This window comes from Mesoplodon mirus (genome assembly GCF_964341445.2).
Source record: "Mesoplodon mirus genome assembly, chromosome: 3".
Classification (NCBI taxonomy): Eukaryota; Metazoa; Chordata; class Mammalia; order Artiodactyla; family Ziphiidae; genus Mesoplodon; species Mesoplodon mirus.
Genome location: NC_138978.1, coordinates 37,700,716 through 37,727,449, shown reverse-complemented (window position 1 = coordinate 37,727,449; position 26,734 = coordinate 37,700,716). Strand labels below are relative to the sequence as shown.

Here is a 26,734-nt window from a genome sequence, read left to right as displayed (position 1 = left end):
CATAGAACAGTTTTAAGTAACAAGAGTGTTGTTAAGTAGAGTGAAAGTACACTCCTGAGAAAGGATGAAAGCGGGCTGTCTGGAAACCAGAAGCAGCCTCATGATGGGGTAGGGTTGGGTTTTTTAGAGTGATGTTTCGTCCCTGTGTCTTGCATCATTTGACTGACAGCTTTAGGTTATATCACTTTTCTCCTAGTGCACAGGTGCTTACTCATAAGCACCCAAGTGAAACCCACAGTGGGGGGGCGGGGATGCAAAAACTGTAATGCTAATTTATTACCTATAAAGCATAATGAACCCTGTGTTACCTTGAGTCACCTTTTAGGTCTTGGTGTGCTTGCACCAGCCTGTGCTGGTGGTTTCATCTTGCTTGGTCCTGATACGGCTGGAAACCTAGTGGTGGTCCTTGACCACAAGAGGGAGGACTCTGGGTGTGCTCCAATCACCAGTGTCCAGGTGGAGGAGGGAAAGATGAACCATCCAGGGTGGGGCGGGACCCCCTCCTGTCTGACTAGCTACCTAACGTAATTATCGATATTGTTATGAGTGTAATTAATGCTATTGTTTTCTGTTTGATTTCTCATAAGCAGGTAGGGGGTCCCCAGAGAAAGAGAACCAGACATGGCTTTCTTGACATAAGAAAAGGCATTTTTGGCCTAAGCCATCTTGTGATCTAAGCCTGGCCATAATGCTTGCTCTTGAACAGGTCTCAGTAATAATTATCTTTAAGGGAACAAGAGAACAAACTGTTACCAGTCATGAGAAGTGACAGTAGCAAAGCTAATAAATCAGTTGTAACATTGCCAGTTCTGTTTCAAAGGCTAGCCCCAGTGCTTTCTTGGGCTGTTTTTTACAGAATTTAAACCCCTCTGGCAGGCGTTCAAGTACCAGATCAACTGGAACCTAAGGGAGGATGATGTTGACTTTTTCTGACCCTTGAGTCAGGTGACTTCAGTCAAGTAAAGGTTGGCTCTCTGGCCCCACCCCCCCATCCCCTTCATGAATATACATATACCCTTAGCTTAAAACTTGCTTCCATTTTGCTTTTGGCAGAGACACTGCTTTGAGAAAGATCCCCAGTGTTACCCTTACTTGCTGCAAGTAATAAATCCTTCCTTCTCCCACTCTTTGCCTTGGTTGTGTCTTTTAGCTCTACACCCACCAGGAGGTGAGCCCAGTTTTTCTGGTAACACTCTGTATTTTTAGTTCCTTTTTTCCACCTTTCTTGCCTCTTAGATTGTTTGGATATATTTTTGTATTCTTATCTACTGGCTTTTTAGCTATACCTCTTTTTATATTTATATACTGGGATTTCAGTATATATTCCTAACCTTCTGCAGTCTATTCAGAGTTAATACTGTACATATAAAACGTAGAGATTTTCCAATCATATACATCTCCTTTGTCCCTTTCCTCACCATTCCCTATAGTATTACATCTGTGTATACTGATTATCTTAGAAGACAATATTATAAGTTTTGCCTTAAATAAAGATACATGATTTTTAAAACCTAAGAGAAAACAATGGTCTTTTAAATTTACCTAGATGCTTACCATTTCTGGTGCTTTCATTCCTCAAGGTCCAAGTTTCCCTCTGCTATAATTTCCCTTTAGCCTAATGAACTTTCTTATGTTGTAGATCTCCTGGCAACAAATTCTCTAGTTTTCCTTTTCTGAAAATGTGCCTTCCTAAATAATATTTTTGTTAGATATACAGCCTAGACTGAAATTTTTTTTCCTTTCAGTATTTCAACGATATTCACTGTCTAATGACCTCCATTACTTTTATGAGAAATTCGGTCATTTTCCAATCAGTGTTTTTTCTTTATGTGATATGTCATTATTCTCTGCCTGCTTTCTACCTTTATTTTTCATCAGTTCAGTTATGATATATCCAGGTGTGATTTTTCTTTTAATTTATCCTGATGGAGGTTTACTGAGCTTCTTGGATCTGTAAATTTGTCTTTCAGTAAATTTCCGAAGTGTTCAGCCATCATTTCTTCCATATTTTTTCCTGCTGTTTTCTCTCTTTTCTGTCCTTCTGGAACTCATATCTACATGTTAGGCCTTTTGAGATTATCCCATAGCTTTCTGAGGCTTTTTTTTTTTTTTTTCTCTTTTTTAAAAAGAATCAGTCTTTTTCCTTTTTGTTTTTTAGATTGGATTATTTCTGTTGATCTGCCTTTGAGTTCTCTGATTCTTTCCTCTTTAGTCTCCATTCTGATATTAAGTCCATCCATTGACTTTTAAAATTCAGATGTTATATTTTTTATTGGTAAATTTTGATTTTGTTCTTTTTATATTTTTTGTATTTCTCCACTGATATTTCTATTATTGTGTTATTTTCATTCAAATTTTTTCTCCTTTATCTCACTGAGCATAATTATAATAGCTACTTTAAAATCCTTTTCTCGTAGTTCCAACATCTTAGTCTTCTTGTGGTGGGCTTCTGTAGATTATCTTTTCTCTTGAGAATGGGTTTCATTTTTCTATTACTTATATACCAGGTAATTTTGGATTGTATCCTGGACATTATGAATGTTATAGAGACTCTGGGTTCTGTTACAATCTTCTGTAGAATATTGGTATTTTTATTTTAGCTGGAAGTTAACCATGTTAGACTCAAACCGTAAGTCCTCTCTCACCATCTGTGGGCAGTGGTTTTAATTTCAATTTGATTCTTTAAGCTTCTGCCTTATTCTAATCTGCATATGCATGGTTCAGGGGTCAGCCTGAGACTTTTGTGGTGTTTCATATACAGTTTTAGGGGAACTCTTGACTTTATCCCCTGTGGGATCCCTTTCTCTCTTTAGTAGCTGGTTGTGTTTACCTGGGCTCTTTTCCCTAGTTCCTCCTGACAGAAAGACAATTTTAGCTGCTCATACTCTGCATCTACTGCCTGACCTTGGGACAAAGCTACAGCAAAACAGGAAATTCAAGCAGGTCTCTCCCAAGTTTTGCCTTCTCTCCACAATCTACCTATTTTATTTATCCACCAGACTCCTCAGCTAGTTGTCATCCCATGTCCCTTACCGCTTCCCCCACCCCAAATTGGTAGTTATCAGCAGAAGGTAGGTGTCACACTACCATTCTGGATGTAGAACCTGAATGAGTAGGATTTTTGACATGGGGTATGAGGAAACCCCAGAAAGGATCTTTCATAAGCTGAGAGATGCCACCTAGATTAGATTCATTGATACTTTTCTTTGTCCAGAATTTGGGTTTTGGCTGCAATAATAACAGTTACTCAAATACGTTTTGGGATCTGTAAATTCCAAGTTAAATTAGCTTTACTAATCAGGCTACTTGTCTATTAATAACATCAAATCAGTGAATCTACAAATAAAAATATATACCATACTATTGAGCATATCAGTGCATGTAAAGGGAATGTCCTTTATTCTCACTTTTTTGGTTTTTTTTTTTTACACACACACACTGTATTTTATTTTTACAAGACATAAATAAACTAACACCAAGCATTGTAAATGGATGACCACAACAAACGCAACAATGATTGCAATTACCAAACACGAAACACACTCATACTGTGTCATAATATTGACATTCAGTCCAGTAATCCTCCACTGTGACAGCTCCTTTACTTTGCAGGGGAAATTGATTTGTATATTTTTTTGCCTCTGAGTCCTTGTGTGATTTTTTTTTCCAAACAGGAAGTCACAAAAATTATAATCATCCTCATCAGTTCACTCAGTCCCATGTAATTAATTTTTTTTCATCTTGATCTTTTGTTAGCACTTTTATGAATTCCTCAGTTTTCCATTAGAGTTCTGAAAATGCTTATTCATTCAGTTCATCAGTATAGTCAGTTACCAGAAATCTGTACTTGTCAGAGTTTTTACCATGAATTCCTTGAAGATGAAACCCTTTTATAGGAACATTTTTGCAAAAGCATCAGCGTACACCCAGAACTGTCTAAATGACAAAAGACTTAAAAATGACCACGGTTAAAGATTTGATGAAAGTTCATAATAATGCAATTGACAAGGAAGTTTAGTTATTTCTGAGATATAAATTTTAAAGTAATAACTAGAATTATGACTTATAACATTATACCAGAACATATAAAATTTTTAGAAATTTCATGTAACGTCTGAAACATTTATATTAACATATTTCCATACAAATAACCCAAAGAAAGTTTAATATCAGTTGGTTTTTTTTTTTTTTTTTTTTTTTTTTGGGCGGTACGTGGGCCTCTCACTGTTGTGGCCTCTCCCATTGCGGAGCACAGGCTCTGGACACGCAGGCTCAGCGGCCATGGCTCAGGGGCCCAGCCGCTCCGCAGCATGTGGGATCTCCCCGGACCGGGGCACGAACCTGTGTCCCCTGCATCAGCAGGCGGACTCCCAACCACTGCGCCACCAGGGAAGCCCTAGTTGGTTTTTTTTGTTTGTATTTTTATATTGCAGGTTCTTATTAGTCATCAGTTTTATACACATCAGTGTATACATGTCAATACCAATTGCCCAATTCAGCACACCACCATCCCCACCCCACAGTGGTTTTCCCTGCTTGGTGTCCATACGTTTGTTCTCTACATCCGTGTCTCAACTTCTGCGCGGCAAACCGGTTCACCTATACCGTTTTTCTAGGTTCCACATACATGCGTTAATGTACGATATTTGTTTTTCTCTTTCTGACTTACTTCACTCTCTATGACAGTCTCTAGATCCATCCACGTCTCAACAAATGACTCAATTTCGTTCCTTTATATGGCTAAGTAATATTCCATTGTATATATGTACCACAACTTCTTTATCCATTCGTCTGTCGATGGGCATTTAGGTTGCTTCCATGACCTGGCTGTTGTAAATAGTGCTGCAATGAACATTGGGGTGCATGTGTCTTTTTGAATTATGGTTTTCTCTGGGTATATGCCCAGTAGTGGGATTGCTGGATCATATGGTAATTCTATTTTTAGTTTTTTAAGGTACCTCCATACTATTCTCCATAGTGGCTGTATCAATTTACATTCCCACCAACAGTGCAAGAGGGTTCCCTTTTCTCCACACCCTCTCCAGCATTTGTTGTTTGTAGATTTTCTGATGATGCCCATTCTAACTGGTGTGAGGTGATACTTCATTGTAGTTTTGATTTGCATTTCTCTAATAGTTAGTGATGTTGAGCAGCTTTTCATTTGCTTCTGGGCCATTTGTATGTCTTCTTTGGAGAAATGTCTGTTTAGGTCTTCTGCCCATTTTTGGATTGGGTTGTTTGTTTCTTTAATATTGAGCTGCATGAGCTGTTTATATATTTTGGAGATTAATCCTTTGTCCGTTGATTCATTTGCAAATATTTTCTCCCATTCTGAGGGTTGTCTTTTCGTCTTGTTTATGGTTTCCTTTGCTGTGCAAAAGCTTTGAAGTTTCATTAGGTCCCATTTGTTTATTTTTGTTTTTATTTCCATTACTCTAGGAGGTGGATCAAAAAAGATCTTGCTATGCTTTATGTCAAAGAGCATTCTTCCTATGTTTTCCTCTAAGAGTTTTATAGTGTCCGCTCTTACATTTAGGTCTCAAATCCATTTGGAGTTTATTTTTGTATATGGTGTTAGGGAGTGTTCTAATTTCATTCTTTTACATGTAGCTGTCCAGTTTTCCCAGCACCACTTATTGAAGACGCTGTCTTTTCTCCATTGTATATCTTTGCCTCCTTTGTCATAGGTTAGTTGACCATAGGTGTGTGGGTTTATCTCCGGGTTTTCTATCTTGTTGCATTGATCTATGTTTCTGTTTTTGTGCCAGTACCATATTGGCTTGATTACTGTAGCTTTGTAGTATAGTCTGAAGTCAGGGAGGCTGATTCCTCCAGCTCCGTTTTTTTTTCCCTCAAGACTGCTTTGGCTACTCGGTGTTTTTTGTGTCTCCATACAAATTTTAAGATGATTTGTTTTAGTTCCGTAAAAAAATGCCACTGGTAATTTGATAGGGATTGCACTGAATCTGTAGATTGCTTTGGGTAGTATAGTCATTTTCACAATATTGATTCTTCCAATCCAAGAACATGGTATATCTCTCCATCTGTTGGTATCAATTTAATTTCTTTCATCAGTGTCTTAAAGTTTTCTGCACACTGGTTTTCTGTCTCCCTAGGTAGGTTTATTCCTAGGTATTTTATTATTTTTATTGCAATGGTAAATGGGAGTGTTTCCTTAATTTCTCTTTCAGATTTTTTATCATTAGTGTATAGGAATGCAAGAGATTTCTGTGCATTAATTTTGTATCCTGCAACTTTACCAAATTCATTGATTAGCTCTAGTAGTTTTCTGGTGCCATTTTTAGGATTCTCTATGTATAGTATCATGTCATCTGCAAACAGTGACAGTTTTACTTCTTTTCCAATTTGTATTCCTTTTATTTCCTTTTCTTCTCTGATTGCCGTGGCTAGGACTTCCAAAACTATGTTGAATAATAGTGGTGAGAGTGGACATCCTTGTCTCGTTCCTGATCTTAGAGGAAATACTTTCAGTATCTCACCATTGAGAATGATGTTTGCTGTGGGTTTGTCGTATATTGCCTTTATTATATTGAGGTAGGTTCCCTCTATGCCCGCTTTCTGGAGAGTTTTTATAAATGGGTGTTGAATTTTGTCAAAAGCTTTTTCTGCATCTATTGAGATGATCATATGGTTTTTATTCTTCAATTTGTTAATATGGTGTATCACATTCATTTTCATATACTGAAGAATCCTTGCATACCTGGGGTAAATCCCACTTGATCATGGTGTATGATCCTTTTAATGTGTTGTTGGATTCTGTTTGCTAGTATTTTGTTGAGGATTTTTGCATCTATATTCATCCATGATATTGGTCTGTAATTTCCTTTTTTTGTACAATCTTTGTCTGGTTTTGGTATCAGGGTGATGGTGGCCTCAGAATGAGTTTGGGAGTGTTCCTTCCTCTGCAGCTTTTTGGAAGAGTTTGAGAAGGATGGGTGTTAGCTCATCTCTGAATGTTTGATAGAATTCACCTGTGAAGCCATCTGGTCCTGGACTTTTGTTTATTGGAAGATTTTTAATCATAGTTTCAATTTCATTACTTGTGATTGGTCTGTTCATATTTTCTATTTCTTCCTGGTTCAGTCTTGGAAGGTTATACCTTTCTAAGAAGTTGTCCATGTCTTCCAGGTTGTGCATTTTATTGGCATAGAGTTGCTTGTAGTAGTCTCTTAGGATGCTTTGTATTTCTGCAGTGTCTGTTGTAGCTTCTCCTTTTTCATTTCTAATTTTATTGATCTGAGTCCTCTCCCTCTTTTTCTTGATGAGACTGGCTAATGGTTTATTAATTTTGTTTATCTCCTCAAACAACCAGCTTTTAGTTTTATTGATCTTTGTTTTCTTTGTTTCTATTTCATTTATTTCTGCTCTGATCTTTATGATTTCTTTCCTTCTGCTAACTTTGGGTTTTGTTTGTTCTTCTTTCTCTAGTTCCTTTAGGTGTAACGTTAGATTGTTTACTTAAGATTTTTCTTGTTTCTTGAGGTAGGCTTGTATAGCTGTAAACTTCCCTCTTAGAACTCCTTTTGCTACATCCCATAGGTTTTGGATCATTATGTTTTCATTGTCATTTGTCTCTAGGTATTCTTCGATTTCTTCTTTGATTTCTTCAGTCCTCTCTTGGTTATTTAGTAACGTATTGTTTAGCCTCCATGTGTTTGTGTTATTTCCTTTTTGTTCCCTTGTAATTCATTTCTAATCTCATAGTGTTGTGGTCAGAAAAGATGCTTGACATGATTTCAATTTTCTTAAATTTACTGAGGCTTCATTTGTGACCCAAGATGTGATCTGTCCTGGAGAGTGTTCTGTGCACACTTGAGAAGAAAGTGTAATTTGCTGTTTTGGGATGGAATGTCCTATGAATATCAATTAAATCTATCTGGTCTATTGTGTCATTTAAAGCTTGTGTTTCCTTATTTATTTTCATTTTGGATGATCTGTCTGTTGGTGTAAGTGAGGTGTTAAAGTCCCCCACTATTATTGTTTTACTGTTGATTTCCTCTTTTATAGCTGTTAGCAGTTGCCTTATGTATTGAGGTGCTCCTATGTTGGGTGCATATATATTTATAATTGTTATATCTTCTTCTTGGATTGATCCCTTGATCACTCTGTAGTGTCCTTCCTTGTCTCTTGTAACGTTTTTTATTTTAAAGTGTATTTTATCTGATATGAGTATTGCTACTCCAGCTTTCTTTTGATTTCCATTTGCATGGAATATCTTTTTCCATCCCCTCACTTTCAGTGTGTATGTGTCCCTGAGTCTGAAGTGGGTCTCTTGTAGACAGCATATAGATGGGTCTTGTTTTTGTATCCATTCAGCAAGCCTGTGTCTTTTGGTTGGAGCATTTATTCCATTCACGTTTAAGATAATTATCGATATATATGCTCCTATGACCATTTTCTTAATTGTTTTGGGTTTGTTTTTGTAGGTCCTTTTCTTCTCTTGTGTTTCCCACTTAGAGAAGTTCCTTTAGTGTTTGTTGCAGAGCTGGTTTGGTGGTGCTGAATTCTCTTAGCTTTTGCTTGTCTCTAAAGCTTTTGATTTTTCCATGGAATCTGAATGAGATCCTTGCTGGGTAGAGTAATCTTGGTTGTAGCTTCTTCCCTTTCATCACTTTAAGTATATCATGCCACTCCCTTCTGGCTTTAGAGTTTCTGCCAAGAAATCAGCTGTTAACATTATGGGAGTTCCCTGGTATGTTATTTGTCATTTTTCCCTTGCTGCTTTCAAAAATTTTTCCTTGTCTTTAATTTTTGCCAATTTAATTACTATGTGTCTCGGCGTTTTTCTCCTTGGGTTTATCCTGTGTGGGACTCCCTGCGCTTCCAGGACTTGGGTGGCTATTTCCTTTCCCACGTTAGGGAAGTTTTCGACTATAATCTCTTCAAATATTTTCTCGGGTCCTTTCTCTCTCTCTTCTCCTTTTGAGACCCCCTATAATGCGAATGTTGTTGTGTTTAATTTTGTCCCAGAGGTCTCTTAGGCTGTCTTCATTTTCTTTCATTCTTTTTTTTTTATTCTGTTCCGCAGCAGTGAATTCCACCATTCTGTCTTCCAGGTCACTTATCCGTTCTTCTGCCTCAGTTATTCTGCTATTGATTCCTTCTAGTGTAGTTATCATTTCAGTTATTGTATTGTTCATCTCTGTTTGTTTGTTCTTTAATTCTTCTAGGTCTTTGTTAAACATTTCTTGCTTCTTCTCGATCTTTGCCTCCATTCTTTTTCCGAGGTCCCGGATCATCTTCACTATCATTATTCTGAATTCTTTTTCTGGAAGGTTGCCTATCTCCACTTCATTTAGTTGTTTTTCTGGGGGTTTATCTTTTTCCTTCATCTGGTACATAACTCTCTGCCTTTTCATCTTGTCTATGTTTCTGTGAATGTCTCTTATTCTCTTGATTGAACCAGATTTTTAGTGTCCATGAAGAATATCTAATTAAAAGATTTTCTAGCTAAAGCTGTGAATCTGGCCTTGTCGGTATATAGTGCCACATACCAAAGCTGTCTCCTTTTTCATTAATCACCATTGAATATTCCTCTCTATCAGTAGGTCCTCAGCATCAGTAGTAGATACATGTTAGTAGTCATCATAGAAGCCAGCACTTACTGTGCATTTCAGGTACTATGCTAAATGCTTTACATGAATTATTTCATTAATGCTCTTTACAGACCTCTAAAGGAAGTGGCATAATCCTCTTATAGATGAGGAAAAGAGTATAAAGTTTCAGTAATTTGCATGAAATCACACAACACAGGCTTGCTTCTTGTTACCAGTGGGAAGGAGTGAGAATTAGATAGTGAACCAGTAGTCTAGAATGAGATGACTGAGTTGAGTTAGAGGAACATGAGATTTGCAGCTTTCTAAAGTAATCTTCTGTGTTAATTTCGCTAAATTAGCTGGCACCAAAGTTGAGGCATAAATTGTAGCTAAATTGGCAGACACCAAAGTTGGGCCATAGACAGAGCTGTCTTTGTAGTTCTTCCATTTGTATTTCTGAAGTGCTTTTCCATGTTCACCTAACTCTCAGTGTGTACCCAGCATGTAAGTACTAGATTCTGCCTTCTCGGGGTGACCCTTGTCTTTTCCTTTTTTCAAGATGTCTGTTCCCTACTCTCTTGGATTATCTGATGAAAGAAATTCATGCCAAGGGATTAAGTGATAAATAAACCAACCTTAGAAATGTTTTTCAGTGAAATTACTGTTTCTTTTGAGAGAGAGAGAAAGGAGTTGTCACAATCTATATCCAAAATTCTAAATGTAGAAAACCTATATTGATTTTTGACACCTGTGTTAGCTCTATAAACAATGTATATGAAATTGTGTTATTTAGGATATTGTTCAGTTGCATTAACAGACAAAGGAAGAGAAAACTACACCTGAGAGGTTTAAACCAGAGAGATTTATTTCTCTCTTAGGTAAAAGTCCAAGCTGAGAGGTGGATCAGATGGATAACCAGCTCTGTTCCATAACGTCACTCAGATGTTTCCTTCTAATCTTATCTTTCCAGTGTTCCCCAGGGTATTACCCTCAGCTTTCTGGTTATGCAGGATCACCACCACTACATCTGTGTCACAGGCCTGAAATAAGAGGGAAGGAGGATGGAGGGCAAGCAAGTTCCTTTCAAAGACATGACCCAGAAGTTGCACACATCACTCTTGCTCACATCCCGTTTGTTGCACCTTAATCACGTGGCTACAACTAGCTGCAAATGAGTCTGGAAAAGGTGGTCTTTAGCTAGGCAGAGATGAGTTGATAACTACAGGGATCTATTGCTAAAAGGGAGAAGAGGGGAGAATGAGTGTTACCCGATTATTAGTAGTCTCCACTACAGAAGTTTATCTCTAATTTTTGCAAACCTATCCCACAACCAGTTAAAAGAGTTGGTAAGGAGTAGCCATACCAATGGACTTTGTGATTATCAGGTTAGTAGCATAATAAAATATAGTAGAAGAGAATTCAGTAATGATTTTAAGTTTATTTTCAGAAACAAAGCACAAAACTGCATACTGGAGAATTTGATGAAATAACTTCAAATTGTGTTAAAGTTGGTGGTTTTATGAGCTAATAATTATTTATTTTGTTCTTGTATTTTAGGCCTCAACTCCATATAGCATAGATTCAGATTCTTTGGGAATGGAGTGTATTATTTCGGGAAGTGCCTCTCCAACTCTGGCAATCAACACTGTGACTAACAAAGTAATTCTATTTTTTGAACACTTTTGAAATGTCATTGAGTAATACATTTAATTTGCTTTTATAGTAACAGTAGATTTCTGTATGGTTGAGTTTAAAGATGATATAAATTTGACCAAACCATACATGGCAGTTTGAAAGCTGAATCCACGATGCTTTTAGCTTTACACAAGTTAGAAGTAAATACATAATTCTCTGGAAAAATTGGAAGATGCTTATTGGGAAGCTCTATATTAAATCGAAATTCTTGACACTACCAATCCCATTGAATTTTTGAGTCCAGCATTTTATTGGATCAGTTTGTTTCAAAATCATTGATTACTCCTCTAAATATGTGATTTAAAAAGAGATTGACAAATAACCAAGGTGTCGACAGAATCCAGTAAAATAAATAATTCAGACAAACTCAGAGTCCATTAAAACGGTGGTCAACCTCTTTCATGATATTCAAGTCTAGGTACATACCCAGAAGTGTAGTATGTGCTGCAATTTTTGTTTAGTTTTTGTTATTGAAGCAAGGGTCAGAACTTTGTGCTAACTCATTAGATACCTAGTAGGGTACAGATATCTCTTCTTTACAAGGTAATTTTTTAATCTCATATCTCAAAACCCTAAAAAAGCTCTGGGAGGTTCATGAAATAACTCAGTTATGTGCATCTATTTCCTCCTTTACTAGACCATCATGAGCACCTTGAAGCCATAATATTTCTCACTCTTGTACTCATACGGTCTGTCAGTCTTGCTTTTACCCTCTCCCCATCTCCCTTGCTTTCACTTGCTCTTTTTTTTTTTTTAAATCTCACTCTTCTACTTTCTTGTGCACACACAAAAACACAAACATGTATACATACTCAGTTGCACTAATATACGTAGTATCTTTGTAAAAGGTAATGAATAAGAAGATAGAAGACAGATTATAATCAGAGTGACTAATCAGAATTCCAGTTTAGATAGGAAACTGGCAACTGAGGTGTAAAGTGATAATTTTTCCCAAATAGCAATACATGGACTGATTCCATCAGAATCACTTAAGGGAGGGGTGGGGTTGTTAGTGTGTACGTGTGTTTGGTGGTGGTAATAATTCCCAGATTCCATTGCAGGCCTACCAAATCAGTTACTTTATCCTTGTGGGTAGGGCCCAGAAATCAGTACTTTTAAAAATCATCCCTAATGATACCCAGCTAGACTTGAGAATTTCCAGTGAAATAGATGGGTTGGAATCAGAGGTATCCAGTACTGCTCTTTGCGATAGTCCAAGCAGGAGATACTGAGGCCTAAACACAGACAGTTGTGGCTATTAGGAAACAATTAGAAAGTAGTAATGCTGGGACTTTGTGACTAAATAAAGGAGCTGGAGTTTTTGGACTTCTGCTTTCAGATATGATAGAATAGCTAGTATCAGATTAACCCTTCTCCCTATCTATATAAAATTACCACCCTGCCCACCAATAAAAAAGAAAGGCATTGGAGAAAAAGACAGGCAGGACTTAAGAAGCAAAGATCTCAGAAAAAAGGGAAGCACATTGAGATAAGCACATTGTTTTCCCTTGGGATATTTCCCACTTCTCAGTGCATGGCATAGAGGCTGCACAGAAAACTACAACCTAGAGCAGTCACTGAGCTAGGGATGTAAAAACCAGAGTATGAGGCTACCAAAGAGCCAGGGCTTAAGGACCAAGATCCTGAGGAATCTCAGAAGTGACCTCAACTTTTTGCAAGCAATATCCAGTTAAGGCATTTGCTAATCCCTAACCTGTGTGTGCTTCGACTCAGACACAGGCAAATCATGTGGATTTTTCACTAGCCAGAGTTCAGCAGTCTCACAGAGGGGGGGGGGACAAAAGTTGTAGTTCTTTAAAGAGGGAGCCATGGTAAACACCCCAGTTTTTCAAATTGATACTTAAGAAAGATTATGTTCTATAAGTAAGAGCAAATCAAAATAACACCAGTCTCAAACTGTTATTAGGGTGGTATGCTCATATTCCACTTGCCAAAAGAAAACTAAATACTTTCTGGAAGATAACATATCCCGAGCTTTTGCAAGTTTTCATAAGTAAGGTCTCACTTTCAGTCAGAATTTTCAGACATTGCAGGAAACAAGACCAAATAATTAAATGCCAAGATGGAAAGATAGTATAAACATATCCACAAATGATCTAGATATTGATTTTTAAATAACTATGAGTAATATGTTGAAGAAAATAGATGAATTATAGAAAGTTTAAAAGAATTGGAATCTGCATGGAAGAATCAAGAGAACTGAAAAATACAATAACTGAAATTAAGAATTAAATAGATGGATTTAACAGCAGGTTAGACACAGCAGAGGAGAGAATCAGTGAACTGGAAGATAAGTCAATAGAAAATATACAGGTTGAAAAACAAAAGAATGGAAAATTCAGAGAAGCTTAAGAGATAAATGGGATACAGGGAAAAGATCTAACAAACTTGTCATTAGTGTTCCAGAAGAGAAGCAAAAGAGAATAGAGAAGAAGCAATATTTTAATTTTCTAAGACTGATGAAAGATAACACAGTACAGATTCAAGAAGTTCTGAGAACCCCAAGAAGGACTAATTAAAAGAAAACTTTATCAGGCAAATAAAAGTCAAACTGCTAAAAAACAAGGATTTTTTTTAAAAAATCTTAAAATCAGAGGAAAATAATAGGCAACTTCAAAGAAACACACTGGATTCTGAATAGAAATGATAAAAGTCAGATACCACCAGAATGAAAGTTTTGTAGCACTGAAAGGAAATAACTGCCAATCCAGAATTCTAAAATGAGAATTTCTGTGAAAAATGAAGGTTAAGTAAATAGGCTTTTACAGAAACAAAATGTGAGAGAATGTTACAGTATTAAAAAATTAAAGGAGGTTAATTTTTCAGATAGAAGGAAAATTATCCTGTGCAGAAAAGAATGAAGAACACCAAAAGAGTATGCATGTCAGTAACTATGTATCGAGTGATTCAAGCAATAGCAGTGCTGTTATAGAACACAATGCTTTGGAGTCTAAAATACTTGTAGAAGTTAAAGTACATGACAATACTAGAGGAAGGCATTAGAAAATATGTTGCAGTTAATGTCTTTGCATTGTATGGGAAGTGGTAAAAATACTAAGTCAAGGGCATGTGGTAAAATCTAGGGCACTGATTCTTAACACTTGAGCATATATCAGAATAACTAGGAGGGCTTGTTAAAACCCAGATTACTGGCCCCTACCCTGAGAGTTCCTGATTCTCTAGGTCTGAGCTGGGGTCTGAAAAATTGCATTTCTGACACGTTCTCAGATACTGGTCATGTACTGGTCCAAGTTCCTTACCTTATGAACCACTGCTCTAGGTTACTACAAGAATAGTAAAAGAATATTACCAAGTAAGGAAAAATAATAAATCCTTGGTTAATCCAAAAGTAGGCAAGAAAGGGCTTCTCTGGTGGTGCAGTGGTTGAGAGTCCGCCTGCCGATGCAGGGGACACGGATTCGTGCCCCAGTCAGGGAAGATCCCACGTGCCACGGAGCGGCTGGGCCTGTGAGCCATGGCTGCTGAACCTGCGCATCCGGAACCTGTGCTCCTCAACGGGAGAGGCCACAACAGTGAGAGGCCTGCGTACAGCCAAAAAAAAAGTAGGCAAGAAAGGAGAAAAAAAAAAAACGAGCAGAGAAAAGGTGGGAACACAGGAAAATAAAAAGTATTTAAATCTAATTACATTAAGGAATACATTAAATGTAAATGTGCTGAATATTCATTTAAAAGCCAAAGAGTCTTTTCTGACCACAACAGCATGAAACTAGAAATCAACCTTAGAAAGAGAACTGAGAAAAAAATGATTACATGGAGAGTAAACCGCATGCTACTAAAAAACCAATGCATCAGCAGTGAAATCAGAGGAAATTTAAAAATACTTGAGACAAATGACAATGAAAACACAACCATACAAAATTATGGGATACAGCAAAAGCAGTTCTTAGAGGGAAGTTCATTGCAATACGGGCCTTCTTCAAAGAACAGGAAAAATCTCAAACGACCTAACCTACCACCTAAAAGAATTAGAAAAAGAAGAATAAACAAAACGTAAAGTCAGCAGAAGGAAAGAAATAATAGAGATTAAAAAAAGGTAGAAAAAACTCAATAAAACCAAGAGCTGGTTCTGTGAAGGGGCAAACAAAATCGACAAACCTCTGGCCAGGCTCACCAAGCAGAAAAGAGAGAGGACCCAAATAAACAAAATAATGAATGAAAGAAGAGAAATAACAACTGATACTGCAGAAATACAAAAAACCATAAGAGAATACTATGAACAATTATATGCCAACAGATTGAACACCCTAGAAGAAGTGGACAAGTTTCTAGAAACATAACAGCCTACCAAAACTGAATCAAGAAGAAATAGATAATTCACCAGAGGTGAATTATCCTGCAAACAAAAGTCCAGGACCAGATGGCTTCACTGGGGAAATCTACCAGACATGCAAAGAAGAACTTATACTGATCCTTCTCAAACTCTTCCAAAAGACTGAAGAGGAGGGAACACTCCCAAAGTCATTCTGTGAAGCCACTATCACTGTGATACCAAAAACAAAGATAATAACAAAAAAAATGACAGGGCAGTATCTTTGATAATACAGATGCAGAAATTCTCAACAAAATATTAGCAAGCCAAATCCAACAACACATAAAAAAGATATTACACCACAATCAAGTTGGATTCATCCCAGGGTCACAAGAATGGATCAATATATGCAAATCAATCAATGTGATACACCACATCAACAAAAGAAAAGACAAAAACCACATGATCATCTCAATAGATGCAGAAAAAACATTTGATAAAATTCAACATACATTCATGATAAAAACTCCTACCAAAGTGAGTGTAGAGGGAACATATCTCAACCTAATAAAAGCTATTTATGATAAACCCACAACCAACATGATACTCAACCATGAAAAGCTGAAAGCCTTCCTGCTAAAATCTGGAACAAGACAAGGATGCCCACTCTTACCACTTCTATCCAATAGATAAAATTGTCATTATATGCAGATAACATGATACTATATATAGAAAACCCTAAAGACTTCACACAAAAACTATTAGATCTGATAAGCGAATTGAGCAAGGTAGCAGGATACAAGATTAACATACAGAAATCTGTTGCATTTCTTTACACTTAACAATGAAATGTCAGAAAGAGAAAGTAAAAAAAAAATTCCTTTTAAAATTGCATCAAAAAAAAAATACTTAAGAATAAACCTGACCGAGGAGGTGAAAGATTAATATGCTGAGAAGTATAAAACACTGGTAAAGGAAATTGAAGATGATTCAAAGAAATGGAAGGATATCCCATGCTCTTGGATTGGAAGAATTAATATTGTTAAAATGGCCATACTGTCCAAAGCAATCTACAGGCTTAATGCAATCCCTGTCAAAATACCCGTGACGTTTTTCACAGAACTAGAACAGATAATCCTAAAATTTATGTGGAACCATAAAAGAACCAGAATTGCCAAAGCAATCCTGAGGGAAAAGAACAAAGCTGGAGGCACAAGCTTCCCAGACTTCAGACAATACTGCAAAGCTACAGTATCAAAACAGCATGGTATTGGTGCAAAAATAGACATATGGATCAAGGGAACAGAATTCAGAGCCCAGAAATAAGCCCACACACCTACGGTCAATTAATCTTTGACAAAGGTGGCAAGAATACACAATTGAGAAATGACAAGTCTCTTCAGGAAGTGGTATTGGGAAAGCTGGACTACTGCATGTAAATCAGTGAAGTTAGAACACACCCTCACACCATACACAGTAAACTCAAAATGACTTAAAAACTTAAATATAAGACATAACACCATAAAACTAGAAGAGAACATAGGCAACACATTCTCTGACATAAATCATAGCAGTGTTTTCTTAGGTCTGTCTCCCAAGGCAATAGAAATAAAAGCAAAAATAAACAGATGGGATCTAATTAAACTTATAAGCTTTTGCACAGCAAAGGAAACCATAAACAAAATGAAAAGACAGCCTACAGACTAGGAGAAAATATTTGCAAATGATGGGACCGACAAGGGATTAATTTCTAAAATATACAAACAGCTCATACAACTCAATAACAACAAAAAACAAACAACCCAATCAAAAAATGGACAGAGGGGCCTCCCTGGTGGCGCAGTGGTTGGGAGTCCGCCTGCCGATGCAGGGGATACGGGTTCGTGCCCCGGTCTGGGAGGATCCCATATGCCGCGGAGCGGCTGGGCCCGTGAGCCATGGCCGCTGGGCCTGCGCGTCCGGAGCCTGTGCTCTGCAACGGGAGAGGCCACAACAGTGAGAGGCCCGCATACCGCAAAAAGAAAAAAAAAAAAAAAAAAAAATGGACAGAATACCTAAACAGACATTTCTCCAAAGAGGACATATGGATGGCCAATATGCACATGAAAAGATGCTCAACATCACTAATTATTAGAGAAATGCAAATCAGAACTACAGTGAGGTATCACCTCACTCCAGTCAGAGTGGCCATCATCAAAAAGTGTACAAATAATAAATGCTGGAGAGGGTGTGGAGAAAAGGGAAGCCTTCTACACTGTTGGTGGGAATGTAAATTGGTGCAGCCATTGTGGAAAACAGTTTGGAAGTTCCTCAAAAAACTAAAAATAGAGTTGCCATATGATCTAGTGATCCCACTCCTAGGCATATATCCAGAGAAAACTGTAATTTGAAAAGACACATGCACCCCAGTGTTCATAGCAGCACTGTTTACAATAGCCAAGACATGGAAGCAACCTAAATGTCCATTGACAGATCAATGGGTAAAGGAGATGTGGTATGTGTACACATTTTCATTACTCCCAAAAGAAAATCTCGTACCCATTAGCATTCATTTCCCATTTCCTCCATCCCCTGGTAACCATTAATTTATTTTCTAACATTCTGGATTTGCCTATTCTGGACCTTTCATATAAGTGGAATTGCAAAATATATGACCTTTTATGTCTGACTTCTTTCACTAAACACATTTTCAAGGTTCATCCATGTTATGGCATGTATCAGTATTTCATTCCTGTTGTCGTATAATTTAACTGTGTCCCAGAATAAAGCTCAAGAACATTCATAAGAATCTAAAAATATAGCACTTAATAATGTAGATTCACAATAGTCTGGCATCCAATAAAAAATTACCAAGCAAAGAAGCAGTAGAAAACAACCCATGATATCAACCTAGTACATTGTGCACTTTAAATTTATACAATGTTATATGTCAATTATATCTCAAGCTGGGGGCTAGGGGGTGGGGGGAACTGTTAATGTAACTATATTTTATGGAAGTTCAGGTTGAATATGTGTATAGACACATGGAAGATATTTAAAAACCCAAATCAAACTCCTTAGGGATAAAAATATGTCCCAGTTGAAAAATAAACTGGATGGGATTAACAGCAGATTAGGCATTGTAGAAGGAAAGATGTGAACTTGAAGATATAGCAATAAAAGCTATCCAAAGTGAAACACAGAGAAAAGACTGTCAGAAAGTAAATAGAGGGCTCCCCTGGTGGCGCAGTGGTTGCGAGTCCGCCTGCCGATGCAGGGGATACGGGTTTGTGCCCTGGTCCGGGAAGATCCCACATGCCGCGGAGCGGCTGGGCCCGTGAGCCATGGCCACTGAGCCTGCGCGCCCGGAGCCTGTGCTCCTCAATGGGAGAGGCCACAACAGTGAGAGGCCCGCGTACCGCCAAAAAAAAAAAAAGTAAATAGAGTATTAGTGAGCTGTGGGGACAGCTTCAGGCAACCTGTAATATGTGTAATTGAAGTTCCTGATGTAAATCAGGATCTACACAGAGCAATTAAGTACACCAGAAATGATAACTATGTGGGTAAATATAAAGCTTTTTTAATAAAAGTATAAATCTCTTTAAAAGATAACTGTGTAAAGCAAAAATTACAAAAATTCATAGTGGGTTTATAACACATAGAAGTAAAATATATGACAGTAGTGTTCAGGCAAGGAGAGGAGAAATGAAAGTTATGAAAAGAGTAAAATTTGGGAAGGCAAAAGTGAAGCCATCATTCACAGAAGACATCATTATTCATATGGAAAATTCAAAAGAATCTACAGATAAACTCTTGGAATTAATAAGTGAATTTACCAAGGTGTCAGTATTAGATCAGTGTTGGATTTTAGAAGTCAGTTATTTTTCTGTGTATTAGCCATGGACAGTTAGAAAATAAAATTTAAAAGATAATACTTACATTAGCATTCAAAAACATCAAGTACAGAGACACCTCTTTTTATTGTTCTTGGCTGTATTGTGCTCCCCAGATATTGGGCTTTTTACAAACTGAAGGTTTGTGGCAACCCTATGTTGCCAGCTGATGGTTAGCATTTTTAACCAATAAAGTATTTTTAAATTAAGGTATATACATTGTTTCTGTAGACATAATGCTATTGCACACTTAATAGACTACAGTACATTGTAAACATAGCTTTTATATGCACTGGGAGACCAGAAAATTCGTGTGACTTGCTTTATTTCAATACTTGCTTTATTGCAGTGGTCTGGAACCAAACCTGCAATAACTCTGAGGTAGCTAGGATTAAATGAAAGATGAACTCTGCACAGAAAACTATAAAAAATTACTGAGAGAGAACAAAGGGTGTATAAATAAGTAGATATATAATTTTCATAGAGAAGATTATTTTAAAGAAGTCAGTTTTTCCTGAGTTTATCTACAGATATAATATCCCAATCAAAATTCCACAATGCTTTTTTTAGGGGAAGGAAGATAGTAGGAAATGACCAGCTGATTTTGAAAGATAAATGAGACTCCAAATGGTAAACAGTAGTTGAAGAAAATGTTGAAGAAAAATGTAAAAGTTAGAGGATTTATACTTCCAAATATCAAGAGTAAACCTACAATAATTGAAAATGTAATATTGGCATAAGAATAGACAACAGAATTATGGAACAGAGTTCAGTGATGTCTTTCAACAAATGGTGCTGAATCAATAGAAAAGTGAGATTTTTTTCATGCACAAAAATCTATTTTAGATGGATTTGAGACCTTAATATAAATGATAAAGTTCTCAGTTGGATGAAAAAGAATAAAATATGTTTTAAAAAGTGGAATGAAGGAAGTAATAAAAGATTAAGAGAGCCGATGCTAATGCAACACACAACAAAGCTTTATGTAATCCTTTAGCTAAATTTACTGCAAAAGGACAGAAAAGGATATATACATTGTATGAAACCAGTCATTAACGGTAGAAGTCTGTATGGTGGTTACCTGTAACAGGAGATATGCAGATGGATAATGACTGGCTGGTGAATGATGATTGGGAGAGTTCATGAGTGGGCCTTCTGGTGTTCAGGTATGTTCTGTATCAGTGGTTCTGTGATCTGTGGACACCTGAGTAACCAATACCCTTTTGGGGATTCCATGATAATACTAAAATGCTGTTTGCCTTTATTTTTGTGTTTTCACAGATGCAGCAAAAGCAATAATATGTAAACATTAGCACAAGTCAAGGCAGTGACACCTGACTGTACTAGTAGTCATTGTATTCTTCACAACCACACACCCTTCAGATTAAAATATATATATACTAGTTAAGAATATCCTTGGTGATGCAGGAAAAATAATTTTATTAAATTGTGACCTTTGAGTATACGTTTTTAAGAATCTGTGTGGTGAAATGGGAAGTACACATAAAACGCTTAAACTGTGTATACTGAAGTACAGTGGTTGCTTCAAGGAAGAGCATTTGTGTTGAACTAGCCACTTTGTTCATGGAGCATTGGTTTTACTTGAAAGAACAACTGACACTATTATTCAGATTTGGGTATTTGACAGATATTTTCTTGAAAATGAATAAAGTAAGCCTCTCACTTAAAGGAAAACAATTGACAGTATCTCTTGCTAGTGGTAAAATTTGAGCTTTTAAGCAAAACATACAGGTTCGGAAAACTTACATCCACCACAGTGAGTCTGATAGCTTCACAGTCTTCACACACTTTTCCAGTGAGATTATTGGTAATGTTAACAAGTGTGATGTTTTGATGTTGTGTAATGAAATATGTCAGTATTTGGAAGATCTGCATGATTTAGTGAATGATATTTTCCAAATGACCAATGCATAATGTTATAAAGTCATGCATGGGTAAATGATCCATTCAAAGTCTGAGGTGGAAAGTGGATTATAATGTAAAAGGGTATGAAAATTTATTCATATGGTTTCAGATTTTACATTGCAACTAATCTTTAAAAAATTGTCACTTGTCATATTTTTGTGTAGTATCAAAAAAGACTACTATCCACAGTTATCTGAAAAGTCTATTAAAATATGCTTCCCTTTTCCAAACACACACACACACACATGTATATATATGATGCTGGGTTTTCTTTCTGTACTTCCACCTGAACAACAAATTGCAACAGACAGAATGCAGAAGCAGATATGAGAGTCTAGCTGTTTCCTGTTAAGCCAGGCTTGAAATTTACAAAAATGTAAAACAGTGGCACCCTTCTAACTTAACTTATTGAGAGAAAAAAAATTTTTTGTTAACATATAGTTGAGTTTGTAATAGTTATTTTTAAGTTAGTATTTAAAATTTTTTTAATTTCTAATATGCCAGTTATTGATAAATATATCAAAATAAACAAAAGCTTCTTGACTCCTTAATATTTAAGACTGCAGAAGGGTTCTAAGATCAAAGTTTGAGAATTGCTGTTGATTACACGATTCCATGAGTATGCCTGTTTTATAATTAATAAACTGTAACAACTCGTGTATTTTCCTCTCCATAATATGTTACATTTTAATAAAAATCTTATCCTCCTTAGCTATGAGGATTTGTCCAAGATGGTGGGAAGTATTTCTGACTTGAGTGATAGGTAACTAAGCATGGACAAGAGAGAATGAGCAGCCAACAGAATGACCATAGGATGCTTGTAATTTGCTGATATTGTATTGCTTAAGAGCCCATAAGGTTGAGTTTTTTTTAAAAAATGAAATTTACACTGGAAATATTGACCAGAAAAATCTTTTCCATAGTTTTATTTTCTCTCATTTTTCCTTATACTCTTTTCCCTTATTAGTTCCTAGACACATAATTGTTCCTAGCTGATGTGAATGTGAGACAGTTTGGTTTTGCCTTAAGTACTGAGGCATATATGCCTAGTTTTCCAGGTTTTGGCCTCTTTTGGCAAATGAGCATTGAGCATGACCCCATTTTCAGCACAGACAGAAGGGTGGTAATAGCTCAATTGGTCATTAAATTCAGCAAGTATTTATTATGTGTATACTGAGTAGAAAACATTATGCTGCTTATGATTATTTATTGGGGAACTCAAGTTGCTAACAGTCTAGTAGTGGATAAAAATTGGATAAAAATTAGTTACACCATAAAATCAAAAGTATTAATTTTTCCCACGAAAGTAGGAGCATAGAAAGGAAAATTGGTAGTAGCATCTGAATAGAACTTTAAAGGATAGTTAGACTAGTTTTCTGTTTTAAAATATCTTTTTTGTTGTTTCTAATTAAAAATGATAATGCACATTATAAATGTACTCAAGCATTGTAAAAATATACACTATCAGTGACAGAAGTCTTCAGGAATACCCAGCCCCCTCCCAGTTAACCATTGTTAACAGTTTGATACATAGTTCTTTCATGTCTAATGCATATGTTAGCATATTATTGTTATTTTAAAAATCAGATCACATATTTATGATTCTACAATTGTGTTGGACAGTTAAGTTTACAGTTTTCAATATTTTAAACACTATGATGCCTAAATTCTATTTTTTGTATTTTTTTTTGATGCCTAAGATTTTGAAAGAAGAAAACTGATTTTGCTTAAGGCTTGAGTAAAAATAAGTTTATGCATTATAGAAATATTTAACAGTAAAAATCTGTTATAATCCCCTCTTATTAAATGTCAATGAACTAATTATACCTTTTAGAAAATTGAATTTATGTACCTCTGGATGGGATATATCCTTTAGTTTGAAAGTAAATTATCAATATTTCATGGTGAACATGGAGTTAAGCGATGTAGAGCATGGATTTGGGGTAGGTAACCACCAAAGGAAAGACCAATAACGTTTTGTTTTCCTTCCATCTACCAGGTTAGTTGTATTTTTGTAGAGTTGCTTAAAAAGTACTTTTTATAGTAGGAACTACTTATTCAGATGTTGCTGTTCTTTTCATTGTAGGTAACATTGTACAACACTGAACAGGATGGTAGTGATAGCCCACGCAGTAGCCTTAACAACAGTCTCTCAGATCAGAGTTTGGCATCTGTTAATTTGAACAGTGTTGGAAGTGTGCATAGTTACACACCGGTAAGTCTTGGTGAGGTTAACTCCTTTGTTGAGTACTCATTTAGAGCTTAAAACAGAACCAAACGTAATTGAAACGCAAATAAAAAGGGAAGATGTATATTTCTCACTGATCAAATTGATCATTAGCTTAGATAAGTAGAGCAGATTTCTATTATATTTTAGCAAGTTAGATACAAATATATTGTTGTACTATGTTATATATTTTGGTCTACTTCATCTGTTCTCTGTCCAAGTGAAACACAATTGGAATAGGAAAAGAATTTTTACTTTAGTCTTCTAAAGCTGTGTGTGATATTTTACAGTCCTTGGTAAAAGAGCTTAGAGGTTATGTATATCACCTAGCTTCCCAGAAACAGATCTAAGAAGGGGATTCTACAAACTCCAAAGGTTAGGATGACCTGGTACTCAGTTGTTAACCAGTCTTGTATTTTCAGTTTGGGTCTGGAAAACAAAGCTATGCTGTAAAGGGGCCTGTGTGAGTATTCTTGCTCCTGTGCTGACCCTTCCGTTATCTGATACTTCTTTTCAAATCATCTTGCAACTATCCTCCCCGGTAGACAGAACAGAGCCCGAGAGAGCCATATGCCACACTGTTCATGGTATAAATTTGATCTCATCAGATCTCTCCCTGTTCCAAGATGAGTAATAGGTAAAAACTTTACACAGAAAAAAGATATAAGGGGGAGGGAGGACCTGAAATAAGAAAATAACACGAGGGAAACAGAAATTCAGAGAGCAGTTTTAAAACTCACCTTGAATGTAGGAGAAGAGAAAGAAGACAACGCAAAACTGTTAACAGTGCTCTGGGGGAAAAATTTTAAAATATTTTTGGAGAATGCAGAAGAAACAGATAATACCAATTATGTAAAAGAATATGATAGATGTGGAGAACTGTGAATTATAGGTGTCCCCAAATAGTTGGCACAGAAGCAGTTTTCAGAAGAAATAGAGAACAGAAGGGTTACTGAGTTCTAAGAAAAGTTAATGGGAAAAAAACTATATCTAGACACATCATGACAAATTTTTAAATTTCAGAAGTAATCATAGATACTGTAGCAGAAGAAATAAGGTACATTCAGAGAAACACAAATCATACCGCTCTTCCATAATACTAAATGCCAGAAGATGATGGAACACTTTATACAGAGTGTCAAGGGAATAGGTTTGGAATTATAAATATTATGCCCACCAAATTTTCATTCAGTTGTGAAGTCAAGAAAAAGACATTAATTCTTTGATACACAGAGTTTAGAAAGCATCCTACCCTTGTTTTCATGCACCCTTCCTGAAAAAAATTACATATTTAGCTGATCAGGTGGTGAATTAAAGTACTCAGTAATGATGAAGTCATGTGCCATTGGTGGAGCCATTCCCCTACACAAAACTCGTATTTTTTCCATGTCATTGTAGACTCCTTGTGAGCATCATTTTGAAAGGCTGCATAAATCTATAGCCAGTGTTCATATCTTAATTTTTTCAAAACACTAAACCAAATGGTAGTTTGTTACTGCTTGATATGATCTTTAAGATATATTGCTGTTCATGTTTTATTTTATTTCTAGTTGTGCTGTCTTCAGAGATAATTCTTATTTTTTAGGTGTTCATGGTGCTCTTTTTCCTTCCATAGCTTGAGGCCCTGATCTATTCTGTTTTTCTCAGAATCTCCTTTTACCCTTCATTTCTTATTTTCCTTAAGTTTCATTTAAAAAAAAATTTACCTACAGTGAAGAGTTAGGTGTGTTGAAGTTCCTTGCTGCTTTGGGCAGTGCCATACAACCTGACTCACAGTATTTGAGTTTAAATACTTAAAGATTAATTGAATAAATGAATGAGAAATGTTAGTAGTTTCAGAGTATAGTGAGTTTGAGATGAAATTGCTTCTGTGGAAATCAAGATGAAGACTCCACAGAAACTGGAAGGGTTCCAGGCTTAGCTTATCACTTATTATGACCTTGGGAAGGTCCTTTAACTTTAAATTCTTCCCCCTACTGTGAAATGTGGAGGTTGGATTAGATTTCTGAGATTCTTCAAGACCTAAGTTAACAATTTGTGGTCTGTCCTTTTATGTATACCCAACTTAACAGATGATAGGAAAGCCAAAGACAGGGAAGTTAATTCCTTTGGATTCTAGAAACTGTTCTGATATTTTCAGTTTTATATCATATGTAACAAACCAATTCTGATATACAGCTATTAAATTAGTAGTTTTTTTCTTTTAATGTTAGGTGACAAATCATCCAGAACCAGTCTCTCAGTCATTAACTCCTCAACAACAGCCACAGTACAACCTTTCAGACCGAGACAAACAACTACTTTTCTCAGAATATAATTTTGAAGATCTCAGTGCCTCATTTCGGAGCCTTTATAAGTCAGTTTTTGAGCAGTCACTTAGTCAACAAGGTAAGTGTTTTAATACCTCTTTTGTAATTTTTTATTAAAAGTTTTTAACGAATTATTTTCACATCGCAGCTGTTATAGTTCTTTAATCTTAGAACATTACCATCATGATAAGGATTGAAGGTTCTTTGTGCCTTTACTATAGTCTGTATATATTTTTATCATCGCACAAGAATGGCAGATAAATCTATCTCCTCATGCATGCCTACTTCGTTTGATTACTAGTGGTGTCCTGGAGCATTGTGTTAAAGGATTCTGACACTGCATTTATGCCATGTGGGAAAGACTGCCATGATTAATTAGTGATGTCTAGCATGTGAAGTGTTTGAGTGGTAAATGTTGCACCACAAGAATAGATGTGCCTTGCTTTTCTGTTCTGACTCCTGTTAGCAAAGAGATAACTTTTGGAATATGGTAGCACCAAATTTGCAGTTTCATGTACAGCACTTATAAGTGAACACATTAGTTAGTGGTCATTATTTTGTACAACATACTTAAATCAGATTTAACACTAAAAGTGATACTTGCTGAGATGTACTATTACATCTCAACCAAATGCTAGATTGTTGCTATTATGTATTACTGTCCTATTAGCTGCTGGTTTAATTTTAATCAGAGTCATTTAGTAGGATCAAGATGTCTCGTTGTTGTTCCACCATAGAACGAACACTAGTCAGAAGTTGTTGGGAACTCAAACATTGAAGCATTGCTTTGTTTGGCAGATTGACTATTTATACCCCAACTCAGAGGGTTTACCTGTTCACGGCAGTAGACAAAATAG

At 36.2% G+C, this 26,734-nt stretch overlaps 1 protein-coding gene across 2 annotated transcripts in view; it reads left to right on the top strand.

Moving 5' to 3' along the window:
• FOXJ3 (forkhead box J3) overlaps positions 1-26,734 on the top strand; it is a 136,647-nt gene that overhangs the window by 90,373 nt on the left and 19,540 nt on the right. Inside the window, exons 6-8 of one of the 2 annotated variants that reach the window (XM_082614038.1) lie at positions 11,115-11,216; positions 23,428-23,556; positions 25,782-25,956. In XM_082614038.1, the coding sequence (XP_082470164.1) occupies positions 11,115-11,216; positions 23,428-23,556; positions 25,782-25,956 (406 nt within the window). The remainder of the gene's footprint in view (positions 1-11,114; positions 11,217-23,427; positions 23,557-25,781; positions 25,957-26,734) is intronic. The other variant, XM_082614039.1, reaches the window with a different exon arrangement.